This window comes from Gymnodraco acuticeps, unplaced genomic scaffold, assembly GCF_902827175.1.
Source record: "Gymnodraco acuticeps unplaced genomic scaffold, fGymAcu1.1, whole genome shotgun sequence".
Taxonomy (NCBI): domain Eukaryota; kingdom Metazoa; phylum Chordata; class Actinopteri; order Perciformes; family Bathydraconidae; genus Gymnodraco; species Gymnodraco acuticeps.
The window spans coordinates 964,660-979,080 of NW_022991632.1; the positions used below are offsets into that span (position 1 = coordinate 964,660).

The window sequence follows — 14,421 nt, forward strand, 5'->3', positions numbered from 1 at the left end:
CATCAATCAAGGACATCACGGCTCAACATGTAAAAGGCTGGCTTTATTAAACCAAAATCTGGCACAAAAAGGTATTAATACAAATAACTATTTTCAAACCAACCGGTGAGCATCAACATTTTTTGTTTTGTTTTTACAAATATCCTACCAACATCTATATGTTTTTTTTACAACAAATATTTGCAATGTTGTTACAGGAAATGCACATCTGGAACTAAAAACAATAATGGCTTTGTTCAGTTAAAATATGTAAACTTCAGGTCTTTTTCACAGCAGACAATTTCACAGCTAGAAAAAGCAGTGTTACTAATAACATTAATAATGATAATGTTCAATAAAAATGTCTCATTAAGTCATGACTGTTTCACATTGAGCTTGCATACACCAGTAAAAACAGTCCAATAGAATTTCATTTATTTTATAAGGTGTCATTTAAAAAATGTTGTAAGTAAAAAGACTTCAATCATCCTATTAATTTTCTAACATGGCAAGTTAAATGACTGCTGTAAAAATGCCCAATTACTTTAAGTGTAATTGTTAGTTGTGAGTATCTTTACTTTCAGAACATTTATTATTTCAATATAAAATCAAAATCATACATCTTACCTAAAATTGTAAAGTAACACAAAGTAACAGATAATTGCTAAAGTAAGGCATGTATTTCACAAAAACATTTTTATTTCATTATGCAATTATATACGAGTGTTTTCATTTTTTATCATTTTTCTGGATAACAATTAATTAATAAAGTTGTAAATATTTAATAGAATGAAAGAGATTAATGGGAACATGTTGCAGTCAAGAAGAAGAAGCCATGCTTTAACAAGGGTCTAAATATACAGATCTAAATATTGAAAAGCTGAAAAGTAGTGAAACAAATAGGACAGTGCAGATTTCTGATATGTAAATTATAAGAAGTTATCTCCCCATAAAAGGAAAACATATCATGAAGAGTAAGAAGACTGAAGATTCATTAATCTGCTCAATACACACTGAGCGGTCAGTCGAGCATCCGGCTCACAGTCCCAACAATCTGTCAGGAGCTCCTGCAGCACAAATCCCTGAAAGTTGTGAGATTTTTTTTTAATATATTGACAAACTAAATCAACTATCTTAAACATTTGATCAGCTATATCAGTTCATGTATCTTTGCAAATACAGAAAACAGCATTTTCCAGTGAGTAGCACTGTGTGAGAATACCTGTGGTAGCAGTCCCCAGTCTTTAGGTATGGAGGGTCTTTTCTCCATGTGAAACACATACTGGATGAGGCTCTCCAGGGTTACATCGGCTCCCAGCTCTAATTCATAAGGCAACAGATGCTGTGGAGCAACACCGCCTGCAGATGGAGACATTTGCATGCATTTTAACATCCGCTTAGTCTCATGACATGACGTGTATCCAAGCAGTGCACAGAGATACTGTACAGCTCATTCAGCAAAAAACTACAAAGGAAAGTGAAAGCAGACATTTGCAGTATTATAAACGTTTAAGTTCATATTTTTTTTATATTTTAACGTGTGGCGTTCTTAAATAAACAAATATACATTTTGTTGGTTTGATAGAAAGAATTAGCTTTGGTGTATTAGTGCATAACACAAACATAGTAAGAGAAAATAAATGGTAAACTAAAGAAAGTCAGAATTATCAACAAACATAAATAAAGAATATAAGACCACCAACATAAATACAATAAAAATGATGTGCAAGATATCCAAAAAACAATCGCAACTAAAATATACTATGCAGTCGACAATATTTCCATTTCAAATATATCTTGAATCTAAATGAAGTACAGCGTTTCTGTAGATTACAATAGGGCTGTTAAGAGTGTACAGATCTAGAAGCCCATCACATTTACTGATGGCTTTGCATGATCTGATCTAAGGAGTTTTTACCTTCAAATAAATCAGAGCAACGCATCAAGATCTCCCACAGCAGCAGGGCCAGAGCGTAGATGTCTCCCTGCAGTAGACACCAGCCGTTTCTGAGGTTCACAGAGCCTTCCAGGATCTCAGGGGGCATGTAGCGCAGCGTGCCCAACTGAGCATGGGCCTGCAGATGGAGAGTCATGGGAATTAGTTGTTTCTAATGTAATAGGTTTTTCCCTCTGCATATATTCATTTCTTTTTGTAGGGATTCTGATGAACGGAAAAGCCGACCTATTGCATATCATTTACTGTTTACTCCTATTATGGTTTCACTGTGCCGTACCCTAACAATAATAAGTTGTGGCTCCACCAGGGTCTCACCTCTATGTTTGTCGCATGGAACCTGTGATGTCCTGAACAAAATCTCAGGATGGTTGAGCATCCAAAATCACACAAGACACAGGTACCATCTGCTCTTACAAGCACGTTAGAGCTGCTGAAGTCTCTGTGGGCCACAGGGGGTTTATGCATATCTGCAAGAAAAGACACACATGTGCTACAATAAGAATGTTCTAATTGTTTGTTTATTTGACAACAGTGGATTTAATAGATCCAGAAAGACTTCATTCATTAAGCTTGTTTAACTGTGGAGCCTGCTTCGTCTTTATATTGATGTGAGCTGTTTTAAACAGCTGTGGGGATCTCAAATAGTTTTAAAATACTTAATGTATAATAGTTATATAAAAACATTATAATCAAAATTATTAGTCATGTTTGATATTGAAGCAACAATGTGGATATAGACCCATACGATTGTACAGGCATGCTTTGTAAACCAGTAAGATAAAACACAGACTTGCCCACCACACACACGCACACAATTGTTCAAAAATAATATTCTGGCCAATACCATGTATGTGAAGGTCAGAGTGGAGATAGGAAACTCCCTGCGATAAAGACTGGCACAGCTTCACTGACAACATCCAGTTGGTGGTGTGTTTACACAGATAGGAGTGGAGAGAGCCCTGAAATCAAAGGGATGTCAGTTATGAATGTCTAAGAATCTGAACATTAAAGCGTTTAATGTTTGGCCACATTTGTACAATAAAAATGAGTGTTTAAGAATATGGGGTGAAAAACTGTAGGAAGATTAAAACCTTTAAGGTTATTTTGACTGATCTGGTGGAAAGCAGTTGGTTATTTACACATCCAGCTGTTACAAAGAAACATTTTTTTTTTTATTTTTTTTTTTTAAATTGTAATTTCTCTTTACCTGATCACCTCTCTAGTTTGTTCACTTGTTTCTAAAAGTAGTTAAAGAGTCTCTAAAAGTGTCTGTCTGTTGGTTGGTGCTGAAGCTTACTGCCTACTTCTGCAGGATGGAAAGCTTATCAATACATAAGCTGAAACTCAGTATAAAGCTCTGGAAAAGCTAAGGGGAGCTGCCAATTCAGGTGATATGTCTCAGTAGGTTCATCACTATGAGCATTTTTAAATATTTAGTTTCCTATCAGAGTCAAACCCTCTTTCTTTGCTTTCTTGCCCCAACTCTTTTCTGTTTTCCTTCACCTTTGTCTCAGAATAACATTTGATCTCTCAGGAAATGGAATATCCCATTTAAAATAAAATAAAACCTACTTTCCACTCACATATTCAGCTAATTGCAGGACAATTAGCCAACTGCTATCATATGGTGTCCTCCCAGAGCCCAGGAAGTTGACAATCCCAGCATGCTTCATCAGTGGTAGCTCATAGACCTCCTTCTCTGCAGTAAAGGTATGTTTCCATCCTTCAGGGAAAACTTTCACAGCAACCATGGATCCCTTGTATTTCCCCTCCCAGACAGTGGCAAAATGCCCACGGCCCACAATCTGAAAAGGTTTGAACATACAGGTAATATGTCGAGATAAATCCATTGAAAGATTTAGCAATATTTTACTCACTGCTAACCAAAATAGAATGAATCCATATCTGGGCTTACCTGCTGTAGTTCAATGTCAGCAAAGTCAATCTCAGAGGTTTTTCTTGTTTGGCAGGAACACAGTCGTGAGACACTGTCAGCATCCGGGGAGGGTGGATTCTCCGCTAAAAAAAGAGGATGGGTATGGTTATCAAAAGAAACATTTTAAAAAGGCACAGGAATCTGATAACAAACAAAGGACAGAGGTAGGGAGGTGTTATTGAAGAGATAAACACCAAGGTCAGTCTTCCACAGAGAATGAAACAGTCACAAGGTCAAACAAAGACATCATGAGAACGGAGTCTGAGTTTAAAAGTGCGGAAACGTGTAATACTTCAAGAATGAGAGAGCATTTCACACAGAATTAACAGTATCGTCTTCCCTTTTTAATCTCCTCTTGTGTAAATGTACCTCCTATACAAACATCAACAGTTAACATACTTTAATGTCAATAGACTTATTGTATTTTTAACGCAACATTTCTGCTTATATAAATCAAAGCAAAATTACACATTATTATTAACAACAACAAAATACTTTCCCTATATCCTGTCAATAATCACTGTGACAAAAACTGGTGTTAAAACCTACTACAATAATGCATACCTAAATCAGGTCAGTTTCATTTAATAACCATTTTTTACCTCTAAATTATACAGGGCGGTATTTTACTTTTTTCTAATGTTGAAAACAAAAAGGATCTTACGTTTCTCTTTCAATATCATAATTATGAGCCACAGGACTAGCAGAGTTCCAATAAGAATAATCACAGCAGCTTTTTTTTTACCTGGGAAGAAAACAAAAGGTTTTTGTTATTGTTATCTGTGAATGATAAATTGTAATTCGTTCTGGACAATTGAGTGTTTTCATTACTTTACAAAAGAAGAAAGACTTTAAAAAGGGAGTAAAAGGGGGGTTTTCACTGGACAAGACGTATGTGGAAATGCACAGACTATAAACAAATAGATAATGATACAATGTTCTGTTATAAAAAGAAAAGTACTTAACAATATCAGGATAATACCAACACTATGTTGGTTGCAAGTGATAAGATATAGATAGTAATCTGATTCTGATCATACCCATAGAATAAGAGTAGGTGGGTAGAGGCTCTTCCGACTCTGAGGTCCAATTGATGTTGTTGTTGCAGAGGTCTGTGTTGCACGCACATTTGATGGAGGTAATGTTGTTCAGTACTTGTGCTGGTTGTGCTATGCAGGCGTTGTTTGGGCAAGACTTTTCAACAATATCACAAGCTGCGAGAACAGAAAAATTAGTAACACCATGGACCCTCATAGGAAACAAACTGAGAACCTGCAGTGTAACCAATTACATTATGCGAATATACATCACAGCATGATTTGTTAGAGGAAACACTAGAAATGTGTATGACTCTTCTAATGGTACAAGAATAATAATCTAGACCTGGCAGATTAATCCAGAGGTTCTTTTCATGATATTTCACTACAGTTTCTTACCGAGAATGTCAGCCCGTGGCTGGTCATTGATGATCCGATAATAGCCCACGCAGCATTGGGTGCTCTCACAGACCTGGACCGACCCATTCACATCACCCGCATCTTCAAATTGTTTGTTCGCAATAGTATTTTTGAATGCACACTGTCTCTTCTGAGGAGAAGATTGGCCGGTGATGCAAATAAAGATGCACTCTGGTAGGAGAATAAAAGACAGACAGCGTTGTAGTTGGGCAGAAATGGTGTCTTTCAAGCCAACAATGGTGTCTAAAGTGGTGTCTAAAATAAATATTTCAATACAATCTACAGCTTTATTATTTGAGTTTCTAAGACAGAACTTAATTGGTGATGGTTCCATTATACACTAAATAATGATTTCTTGAAGCCGATATCACTTGAAATGTCATTACATTTATTAAATGTTTTTAACAAAGACAATCAACATCAGTTGCACTAATCAATTAGACTTGCTCACCCATTTTATGTAGTGAAATCATGTAAGATTTGCTTTTGGGTTAGTCAAAGAAACCTAAAAGTGCTTCGTATCAGTAGCCACAATATTCACAATGTTTTTGCAGCTATCACACTATTAGTGGCTGTGAATGATCTCAGTGTTCAGTTTTCATCAAGTGTTTCCTAATGCTTGCTAGGAGAAACACTCTTTCCCAGAATGTTTTATCAGCACTGCAGTTAAAAGGGGTATTCAATGGTAGCATATATAAAGACCTATATGCAACATTATTTGTATGCAAAAAGCCTAGACGGAGGTTGACATAGCTGTAACTATAATTTTTACAGAGAGTTGGAACCATGTCAAATTGAGGGAATTAACGAAAACTTAAATATTTCATGTCTTAATAAACGTTTTTAATGATGATTCTTGTTTAGGTTAGGGGTTACAGCAGACAAGCAACAATTCCCATGGAAATGTAACCAGACAAATACAAACAATACACATGCAGCTCAACAGTTTAAAAGCAAATTCACTCACCCACAGCCAACATCAGCCACCACTGCTGCAGGATCATGGTCACAGAGTCAGGACTGGCCAAGCAAGGAGTGAGTATTTATCAGTCCTGGGAATGTGAGAGGAGGTTCCCACGTTCCCAAGCATCACTCCCACTGCCACACACCTGCATGTACAACATATCCCGCTGCCACACAAAGGGATGTGGGAATACAGGACCTTTATCAACATAATCATCTGCCACTGTAAAGCAACAGCACTCAAGGGGGCTGTTGTCTGCAGCTGTGGGGTGTTGTCAGCATCATTCTGTCAGGGTCCCTTAAAATACGTAGAAGCCAAATTATAAGGGAAAAGAACAGAATAGCTTACATATTAGAAACAAGTCAGAATCATGATATATTATGCCATAATCAGGATGCATTTATTAAATCATGACAAACTAAATTGAAATTAGGATTTTTCAATCTAAATAATGCAGATTGCCAAATCAAAAATTATGAAAATGTACAATATGTTGGTTAATGATCAAATAACTGATGCCATTCCAATTTGCTGAAGAAAATGCAAAGCACACACACTTACACAAGTTATTATGTTTAACAGAACAATAAATACATTTAGTAAAGAAGCAACCTACAGCTGTGATGTTTTTTTGTTTGCTTTGTTAGTAATATCATGCTAACATGATGTAAAATGGGGCATGTGCAGCATTGTTGTTATGAGAATGATGATAGTTAGCTCTCAAAAGGTTAAAATGACCACTTAGAATCTACTGGTTTTGATTTACATTTAGTTTTGTGAGTATTTTTTATCTTTGAAGATGGGTCTCCTTGAACACAGCTTTGCTTACACACAATTAATGTATATTCTGTCTATGTTTCCTATACTGACACAAACACACTCACCTTTGCTGTGACTCAATTCATGCCAGGTCTTTTTATGAATCTATTTTTCAATTTGCTTGGAAAAACTCATTTTTACGTTCATTTTATCACGACAATATTCGATAGTACAACTTTTTGAAAGTTATCAGTAACTCAGGCAAAACATTTGTGTCTTGAAAGGGCGCACGTTTTCATCATAATTTCCTCCCCTTAGGGCGGAGTTAATAAGCGATAAGGTTCGATACTTCATTCTGTGCAACCGTGTTGCTCTGAGCTTCAAAACAAGCATCTCTAGTTTTCAATCAGATTAATGAAGGTACCTGCGCAGCGGGCGGGCCTAGCAAAACCGCAGGAGCTAGTGGGTCACGGTTTTCAAGAATAGATATGGTAAAGTAACTTATTATTATAACGTTAAATACAAACTATACATGGTTTTATGAATGGTTAACAACGACATTTGTTGTGATATGTTGCATCAGGCAGGGACTTTTGGGATGAAGGCCGCCACAAAAATACTAGCGTTAACCGATGTTTTCGAGGAGGACTGAGAAAATGAGAGAACATTTTACGGCTTTTCTGATTCTGACAGTGAAATCGACGTAAAAGACTAGTGACTTTTCCTAAATATACTGCAAGATCCAGCATCAGATTGAAAATGAAACCAATAAATAGATTTAGTAAAGGCAATTATTGGTTGTTTTACAATATAACGCTGGCAAATTAGGAATATTATCGTACGATAATGTTACCCTGTTTGAAAACAGAAATGCAGCAGTTCTACTTGTCTTTACCTAGAGGTGTTGTCAAAATCAGATCAATTTAACTTTGAAAACTTTGGTGTAAGAGATGTATCAGTAGCCAAAAAGAAATTCCATTGGATTTTAATTTGTTTTCCATCAGGATTCACATTTGGAAGATGAAGACCAGCCTGACCTTTCACCCAAGAAGCAGAGGGCCACATCTAAACCATTTTCTGGGCCCCAAAAATTCCAGTTGAGAGTGGCACTTCGCTCCACTCCCTCTACCCAGCAGTCCACTGATGAAGAGGAGGCAGAAGAGGAAGAGAAGATGACCAAGAAGAGAGTGCTAAAGCGGGCAGGAAAGACCACTCCGGCAAAGAAGAGGAAACGTGTTGCATGTGAAGATGTAGAGACAGCCGTAGATCCTGCGAAAGATCAAGGATCCGATTCAGCAGAAGATGTACCTGCCTCCTTCCTGGACAAGAGAGAACGGACCATCAAGGCCAACAAAGCAATGGTAAACCAGAAACTATTTACAGTATTGTACTATTTGAAAACTGCTTGATTTAACAGTGGTTCCCAAAGTAGTGGCTAAGTTAATAATACTTGTATGTTTGCATATAGTAGAAACAGATAATAAAGGTTGGCCCAGGGCCTGGATATCATTTAAGTATATGTCCTTAGATTTGACTAATGAATGAAAGTTCATGAAAACGTAATAATATTTGAATGTAGTAAAAACTGTATTAGTTTTTAGTGCAAAAAAAAATATCCCTGCTGACTTGAGAAACTTCTAATTTGACCTTGTCTATAATTGTTCACTCCATGTTTTCTAACAGTTGGCTCAGCTGATGTCGGACCTGAAGAAGATGACAGGAGGTGCAGGGATTCTAAAAAACCAAGCCGGCCCAGAGATGAAGAAAGAGAAAAATTCTGTGAGTATCTCACAATAGAGATGTTTTTGCAGTTTTTAATAGAAAGAAAAGAGGAGGTGGAAATTCATTCATATCTTGCTTGAAAGTGTAAACCATAGGAGAAATATATTTAGATACAGATAGATAGCTACATTTTTTAAACTCAGAATTGAGAAGATCTCTGTTTTAATAGTGTTGTGCCGAGTTGATTTTATTGACCATCTGCTGCAGCGTCCCCCTCGCTCTGCTGCAGCTGCAGGAGAGACCAGGAGGAACCCAGAGCGGGCGTCTCGCAGACAGACTCGCTCTATGGGGGGATTTGAGGGACCTTTATCCCCTAAGAAGGAAGAAGTGGAGTGGAGCTTGGAGGAGGAGCTGCTGGAGGTCAGCAGCACATTCATTTATCAAGGACAAGTGGAAAATGTTTAGAAACACATTGTACTACAGCACTGGATGTATCGTGCTGTAGGAGGAGTGTGGGTTTGTTTAAAACTACATGAGTGTTGTATCACCCTTCAGCAACAGTATACAAGCGTTCACAGAAAGTGATTAGTAAGAGAGTGAAAACTGTGTTAGTTAGATCATCCATTTGATCTTTGTAATATGTACTGTAAAGAGGTGAGCAGGTGTTGGTCTTTTTGTAGGGCTAGCTAACCTATTTGGTGTCTTGTCATTTTCTGTGTTAAACTTAAAGGTCTCCTATTATACTATTTGTAAGCATATATTACAGGTCTCAGATATATAAAAAACATGTCTATGAAGTATTTTGCTCAAAATACCAAACAGATCACCCATTCTAGCCCTGCCTCATACCCCTCTATCCCTGCCCTGTTAGAGAAGTGCTGATTCTGGGTCCGTAGCTTTAAAAAGAAAAAAAAGAGGAGAGCTCATGCAGGACAATTCTACCCAGATTCTCAGCTAAATGCTGCCGTGATTAAATGCCATATTATGTTCCAAACCACATCAAGGATTATTTCTGAAACAGTATGGAGCTCAAATGCTTTTTCTCTCACACGTTTACCACAAGGTGGGTACCTTTTTATATCCGGCTTTTTTACACATACTCTCTCCAGTACAGGTTAGCTCTGAGTGTTAGCGATGCTTGCTAATGTAAACACAGACCATGGCCGTTTCTCAATGTCGAGTACACCTGCTGCAGAGCCACTATTTCAAGTATACTACGTCATAGAGTGGTGCAGAATGCTGGGCATTTAACATGCATTTAAACAGTCCTTGGCGCCACTCGATGACGTAGTATACTTGAAATAGTGGCTCTGCAGTATGTGTACTCGACATTGAGAAACGGCCCATATAACTTCCAAAACACGTCGTGCATTGTTTCTGATAGGGCAGTGGGAGTAAAGCCAGCCCACATTTCCGATATGTCGTCATGACCACAGCAAATCTGGATCAGCTCCGTTGTTCCCCCGTTTTTAGAGATGTGGGTAAGGAGGAAAAGAGAGGGTTGTATTTTCGAACACTTTGTGAGTCTCCTGACACACACCGGGGGACACATATTTATGTATAAAAGACATTAAAAAGTGAATTTTGCATGATAGGTGACCTTTTTAAAGCTTAATAACTTATAATCGTCATTTTGTTTCAGGTACGTCAAGCCCCACGGCGCCGTGCCCCGCGGCCTACTGAGTGCAAGCCTCATTGTATCCGTCCTGTGGAGGACATCACAGAGGAAGAGATTGAGCTGGTGGCAGACATCATGACTGAAAAAGTCTACAACAGAGACACAGTGAGTTTCCCAGCTCTACTCTACCTGACATGCTCTTTTTTTAAATATGTGTGCCCACATCATGTGAGGTTGTAGCCAAAGCTAAAGACAATGCATGACATGTTGTAGAATGTCAGCGTACCTGTGGACTTGTGTGTGTGTTTTCAGGGCACGACATGTCATCAGTGCCGTCAGAAAACAGTTGACACCAAGACGTGCTGCCGCAGTGAGGACTGCAGAGGGATTGTGGGTCAGTTCTGTGGGCCATGTCTGAAAAACAGATACGGAGAGGATGTGAAGAAGGCGCTGCGCGATCCAGTGAGGCTGCTAACACACTAATACACACTTTACAGATGCACCAAAGATAATCTCAGTTTTTAAATAGGGAAATTGTTATTTACCAAAAATATCAAGAGAGATTTTGAGGCATGTTTTATACACATTTTAAAATGGCTGTTTTTACAAGTGCATGTCGATTTTAAAATCCTGCTGTGGACATTATTGGTCAGTTAAAATAAAGTCTCAAGTATATTAGACTTTTAACGATTGGATCACATGGGTAACAACTCTGTATATTCACACGGCCTGAAAAAGGCATTTACTGTGACTAATTGTATTTAAGGGCAAAGTAACTAACTAACTAAAAGTCAACTAACTTCCCTTCAAGATTTGTGGCACAATGTGAGCCTGATTATTTCTTTGAATTACAAATGTTTTTGTGGCATTCAGACTATATTTTAAATATGGACATTTGTTAGTGTACCCTTTTCCCCTATGGTAGCTCTACACTTCTAGGAACCCTCCATTAAGTGGCAAGACAAAAAATAAACAATATCTATCAGCCTGCTTCTAAACACCAGGTTGTTCACAGGCCACGTCTCTTTGATGTTCATTTGCAGCCCCTGCAGGCACCTCAAAGTATTGGCAGACTAGTGTTGGCATTAAATACTGATATATTTGTACATGTTACTTTCTCTCATTCTTAACCCAGTCATTTAAGTGTTTTACTATGTGGTTATCTTCCCAGGATTGGAAGTGTCCTCCCTGTCGTGGCATTTGCAACTGCAGCTTCTGCCGGAAGCGTGAGGGCCGCTGCCCGACTGGGATCCTCTTCCCTCTTGCCAAGTACCACGGCTTCTCTGACGTCCACTCCTACCTCAGCAGGTGGGGAACTAATCCAGATTTCATTTGATAAGTTTTAGTGATTTCAAGTTGCTGATCAATGTGACAAACATCCCTTTTTTATGAAATACTCGTGTTAATCTGGAATCTGATTTTTATACTGCTTTTCCGCCTTAATAGTTACATGAAGTGATGGCGCTGACCTCTGCATTGTTTAATTTCTCTCCTTACAGCCTCCGGAGTAAACTGAAGAATGAGGACAACGATGTAGAGATGTGATATCAAGCATGGAGTGTTTGTTGGGTTTTATTATTCAAGTTTTCAGTCTGTTTTAATACAAATAAATCATACCAAAGCTGTGATTTTAAATGAATAAAGTATTTTATAATCAACTGATTGTTGTGCATGTTTCATTGAGACAAGATGGAAAAAAAGACAAAGTATATTCATAATTTTAATCCAGCTGTTGGCATTTGCAGTAGTTGTTTACACACAATATAAAATCCCTTATTAAAACGGGGCTGAAAAATAAGGGCACTTGTTTATAGAGTTTCAAAGGAAAGTTATAAACATACAATTCCTGTCATAATAGAAGGATATCATTTTTCCAATAAAGCAGATTCCTGAAACAATGAAACTGGTGAGAATGATCTTTTCAGAACTTTTTTTGACCTTTGCATAATTACATTTTGCAACATTTTTTTATTTTTTATTCCATAACCAAGGGATTTGTGTCCGGTGCTGTGCCTCAAGCTGGATAGTTTCCAGTTAGGCCTTTAACATCTGCATACCACAAGTAAGAAGTATTAGAAAGTTGACGGACCAAAGAAAGATTCCCTAGTTTTGCTTATTAAACGAGTATGAACCTTTGGTTTTGAGCTTACATATTTATGCTGTCTGGACATAACAAAATACTTCACTCCAGATAGGACTAAAAATAAACAGTTTTCCATCGAAAGAAAACAAACTGACAAGACTGCAAGGCAAAGATAATGAGTATACCTCAGGGGAAATCACTTGGAAGATCTGTACTGTATAGAATACATTATTCTATGGCAGAAAGGCTCTTAAATTTAAACATGTAATCTATATATATATATAAGTAATAACAGAAGATTAAGATGTGATTGTGCATGAGGAGTTCATACAACGGAGAGGCAATCTCCTGCAATCATGCAAAGATGATCCTGCCCAAGCTGAGAAATTCTGTAGCCTTTACATTTCCAAAAGATATATACATAAAACAATCTAAATGTTTTGCTATGATAAACATATCAAAGCTTGATGGCTTGAATAGGTACCTACACAAGAGGTTAAAGAGTTATTCTCAGGATTTCAGTGCCCTGACACACCTACATCCTCACACGATAATAGCACTCCTGGCTCTGACCTGCTGCGCTCCTCCTAAAACCCTTCCCATATTAGCCCCAACACACTGATCGTTAGTTTGTGAAGCCAGAAATGTGAGAGAAAAAACTAAAATGTTTATTGTTCTAAATTGTTAGGATTTTTAGGGATGAATTTAGCATTATGGGCTTTTAAGCCAAATACAGCAGCCCCGTCTGTCGGCTGGAACCACCTGATGTTTAGGAGGGCAGGCAGCTAAGCCCACAGCCTTGGAAACAAGTGAGAGTCCCTTAGTAGTGTTTCTCCTTACTAAAGAAGCTCGTGGAGAGGGTATTACCAGCTGCCAATTTAATATCAAGCGTGCCAGTGTGTGTTACTGCAGTCCCACTATCAAGCAGGACTGCGTGCGTGTGGGTCAAATCTCGGTGTAGTAACATGTCATTTTAGGGGAAATACAATTTCTTTAACCAAACATTTTCATCCAACTCTGACCCTTAAACGCTACAGGTATCTAAATACAAGATGGAGCTCATTATTCCTGCCTCAATTGTCATAATCAATAGTGTCCGTGTGTTGCATTTGAGACCGCCTCTCCCGGCGGACAGGTTCCGTGTCTGCAGTCCCACATGCCCTTTTTTACCCCAAATGTCCAAAATGCATCATCCACTAGCGCCTGTCCTCCTGCTCCAACATAGTCCTTAGTAGCTGTTTCCGTTCATATGGTGAAGGTCCACCTGCATCATGCTGATCCCGCTGCTGGCTAATCGAGCTATGCTCTCTGCGGATAAGGTCTCCATGGTGACAATGGTGTGCTGGTCACCGGATGACACGGTGCCTGTGATGACTTTTGTTCCTGTAGGGGATGCTGGGTCGGTGGAGACCATGCTGCTGCTGGTGGGGACTGCTTTCTTGTTCGAGTGGGTCTTGATGTGCTTGGAGAGGTGATCGCTGCGCATGAAGCGTTTGGGACACTCCGTGCAAACAAACCTTTTTTCACCTGAAAGAAGGGAGGAACAAAAGTCAATATGTAAAAATACTGCAGCGGGTATTACCAGACTACAACAGACCATTTAAGAAAAGCACATTTAAGAATGTTATACAATTTTGTATCTAAATCTAGTAACAGGAAGATGCAAGACAAGATATTATGCAAGATTGAAGTGGATCAGAATTGCATTATCCATTTCTGTGATTTATTATCTTTAGTAATCTTCTGGCCTTTAAAATGTCCGATATCAGAAATCTCCCAAAGCGCCAAGATGACACACTGAACCTCGAGGACATTTACTTTCATTCAGATTGAATAAAAAAAAGATAAGCATTCCAATTTAAACCCAAAGAATTAACTGGTTTCAAAATATGCAATTAATATTCCGTCAATCGAGTAATTATTTGATCATGTTAGAAAAAAATAAT

General features: G+C 38.1%; 3 protein-coding genes across 7 annotated transcripts in view; 1 reads left to right on the top strand and 2 right to left on the bottom strand.

Annotated features, from left to right (window-relative positions):
* Nucleotides 1–12,046, top strand: LOC117534250 (cell division cycle-associated protein 7-like). Of its 3 annotated transcripts, XM_034198436.1 has the most exons (10): nt 1–105; nt 2,244–2,333; nt 6,303–6,364; nt 8,057–8,413; nt 8,736–8,831; nt 9,042–9,194; nt 10,417–10,557; nt 10,705–10,854; nt 11,564–11,700; nt 11,892–12,046. In XM_034198436.1, exons 3-10 carry the CDS (start codon nt 6,332–6,334, stop codon nt 11,935–11,937), a joined length of 1,113 nt encoding a protein of 370 aa, XP_034054327.1. In that variant the 5' UTR covers nt 1–105; nt 2,244–2,333; nt 6,303–6,331; the 3' UTR covers nt 11,938–12,046. The 3 variants fall into 3 exon arrangements, with proteins under 3 accessions (XP_034054327.1, XP_034054328.1, XP_034054329.1); XM_034198437.1 differs by lacking the exon at nt 6,303–6,364 and having other exon boundaries at nt 16–71; XM_034198438.1 differs by lacking the exons at nt 1–105; nt 2,244–2,333; nt 6,303–6,364 and adding an exon at nt 7,412–7,543.
* LOC117534248 (anti-Muellerian hormone type-2 receptor-like) lies at nt 210–7,293 on the bottom strand. Its single transcript, XM_034198434.1, has 12 exons — nt 7,178–7,293; nt 6,297–6,590; nt 5,309–5,500; nt 4,913–5,086; nt 4,537–4,617; nt 3,852–3,955; nt 3,520–3,741; nt 2,781–2,895; nt 2,252–2,403; nt 1,898–2,054; nt 1,202–1,338; nt 210–1,061 (listed from the first exon to the last, which is right to left on the bottom strand). The coding sequence occupies exons 2-12, from the start codon at nt 6,331–6,333 to the stop codon at nt 945–947; spliced, it is 1,488 nt and encodes a 495-aa protein (XP_034054325.1). The 5' UTR covers nt 6,334–6,590; nt 7,178–7,293; the 3' UTR covers nt 210–944.
* Nucleotides 12,021–14,421, bottom strand: part of sp1 (sp1 transcription factor) — a 7,949-nt gene continuing 5,548 nt past the window's right edge. For all 3 annotated transcript variants that reach the window (XM_034198428.1, XM_034198427.1, XM_034198426.1), the window contains exon 6: nt 12,021–14,002. In XM_034198428.1, coding sequence (XP_034054319.1) covers nt 13,704–14,002 — 299 coding nt within the window. In that variant the 3' untranslated portion in view covers nt 12,021–13,703. The remainder of the gene's footprint in view (nt 14,003–14,421) is intronic.

What these genes read in the sequence shown, in the direction of transcription:
- LOC117534250 (XM_034198436.1), top strand. Translation starts at nt 6,332, where the DNA reads ATGGTCACAGAGTCAGGACTGGCCAAGCAAGGA. An exon ending in AAGTCTACAACAGAGACACA is followed by an intron (nt 10,558 to 10,704) that starts GTGAGTTTCCCA and finishes GTGTGTTTTCAG; the next exon opens with GGCACGACATGTCATCAGTG. An exon ending in AGAAGGCGCTGCGCGATCCA is followed by an intron (nt 10,855 to 11,563) that starts GTGAGGCTGCTA and finishes TTATCTTCCCAG; the next exon opens with GATTGGAAGTGTCCTCCCTG.
- LOC117534248 (XM_034198434.1), bottom strand. Translation starts at nt 6,333, where the DNA reads ATGATCCTGCAGCAGTGGTGGCTGATGTTGGCTGTGG. An exon ending in TTGCTCTGATTTATTTGAAG is followed by an intron (nt 1,339 to 1,897) that starts GTAAAAACTCCT and finishes CTCCATCTGCAG; the next exon opens with GCGGTGTTGCTCCACAGCAT. An exon ending in ACTGGGGACTGCTACCACAG is followed by an intron (nt 1,062 to 1,201) that starts GTATTCTCACAC and finishes CACAACTTTCAG; the next exon opens with GGATTTGTGCTGCAGGAGCT.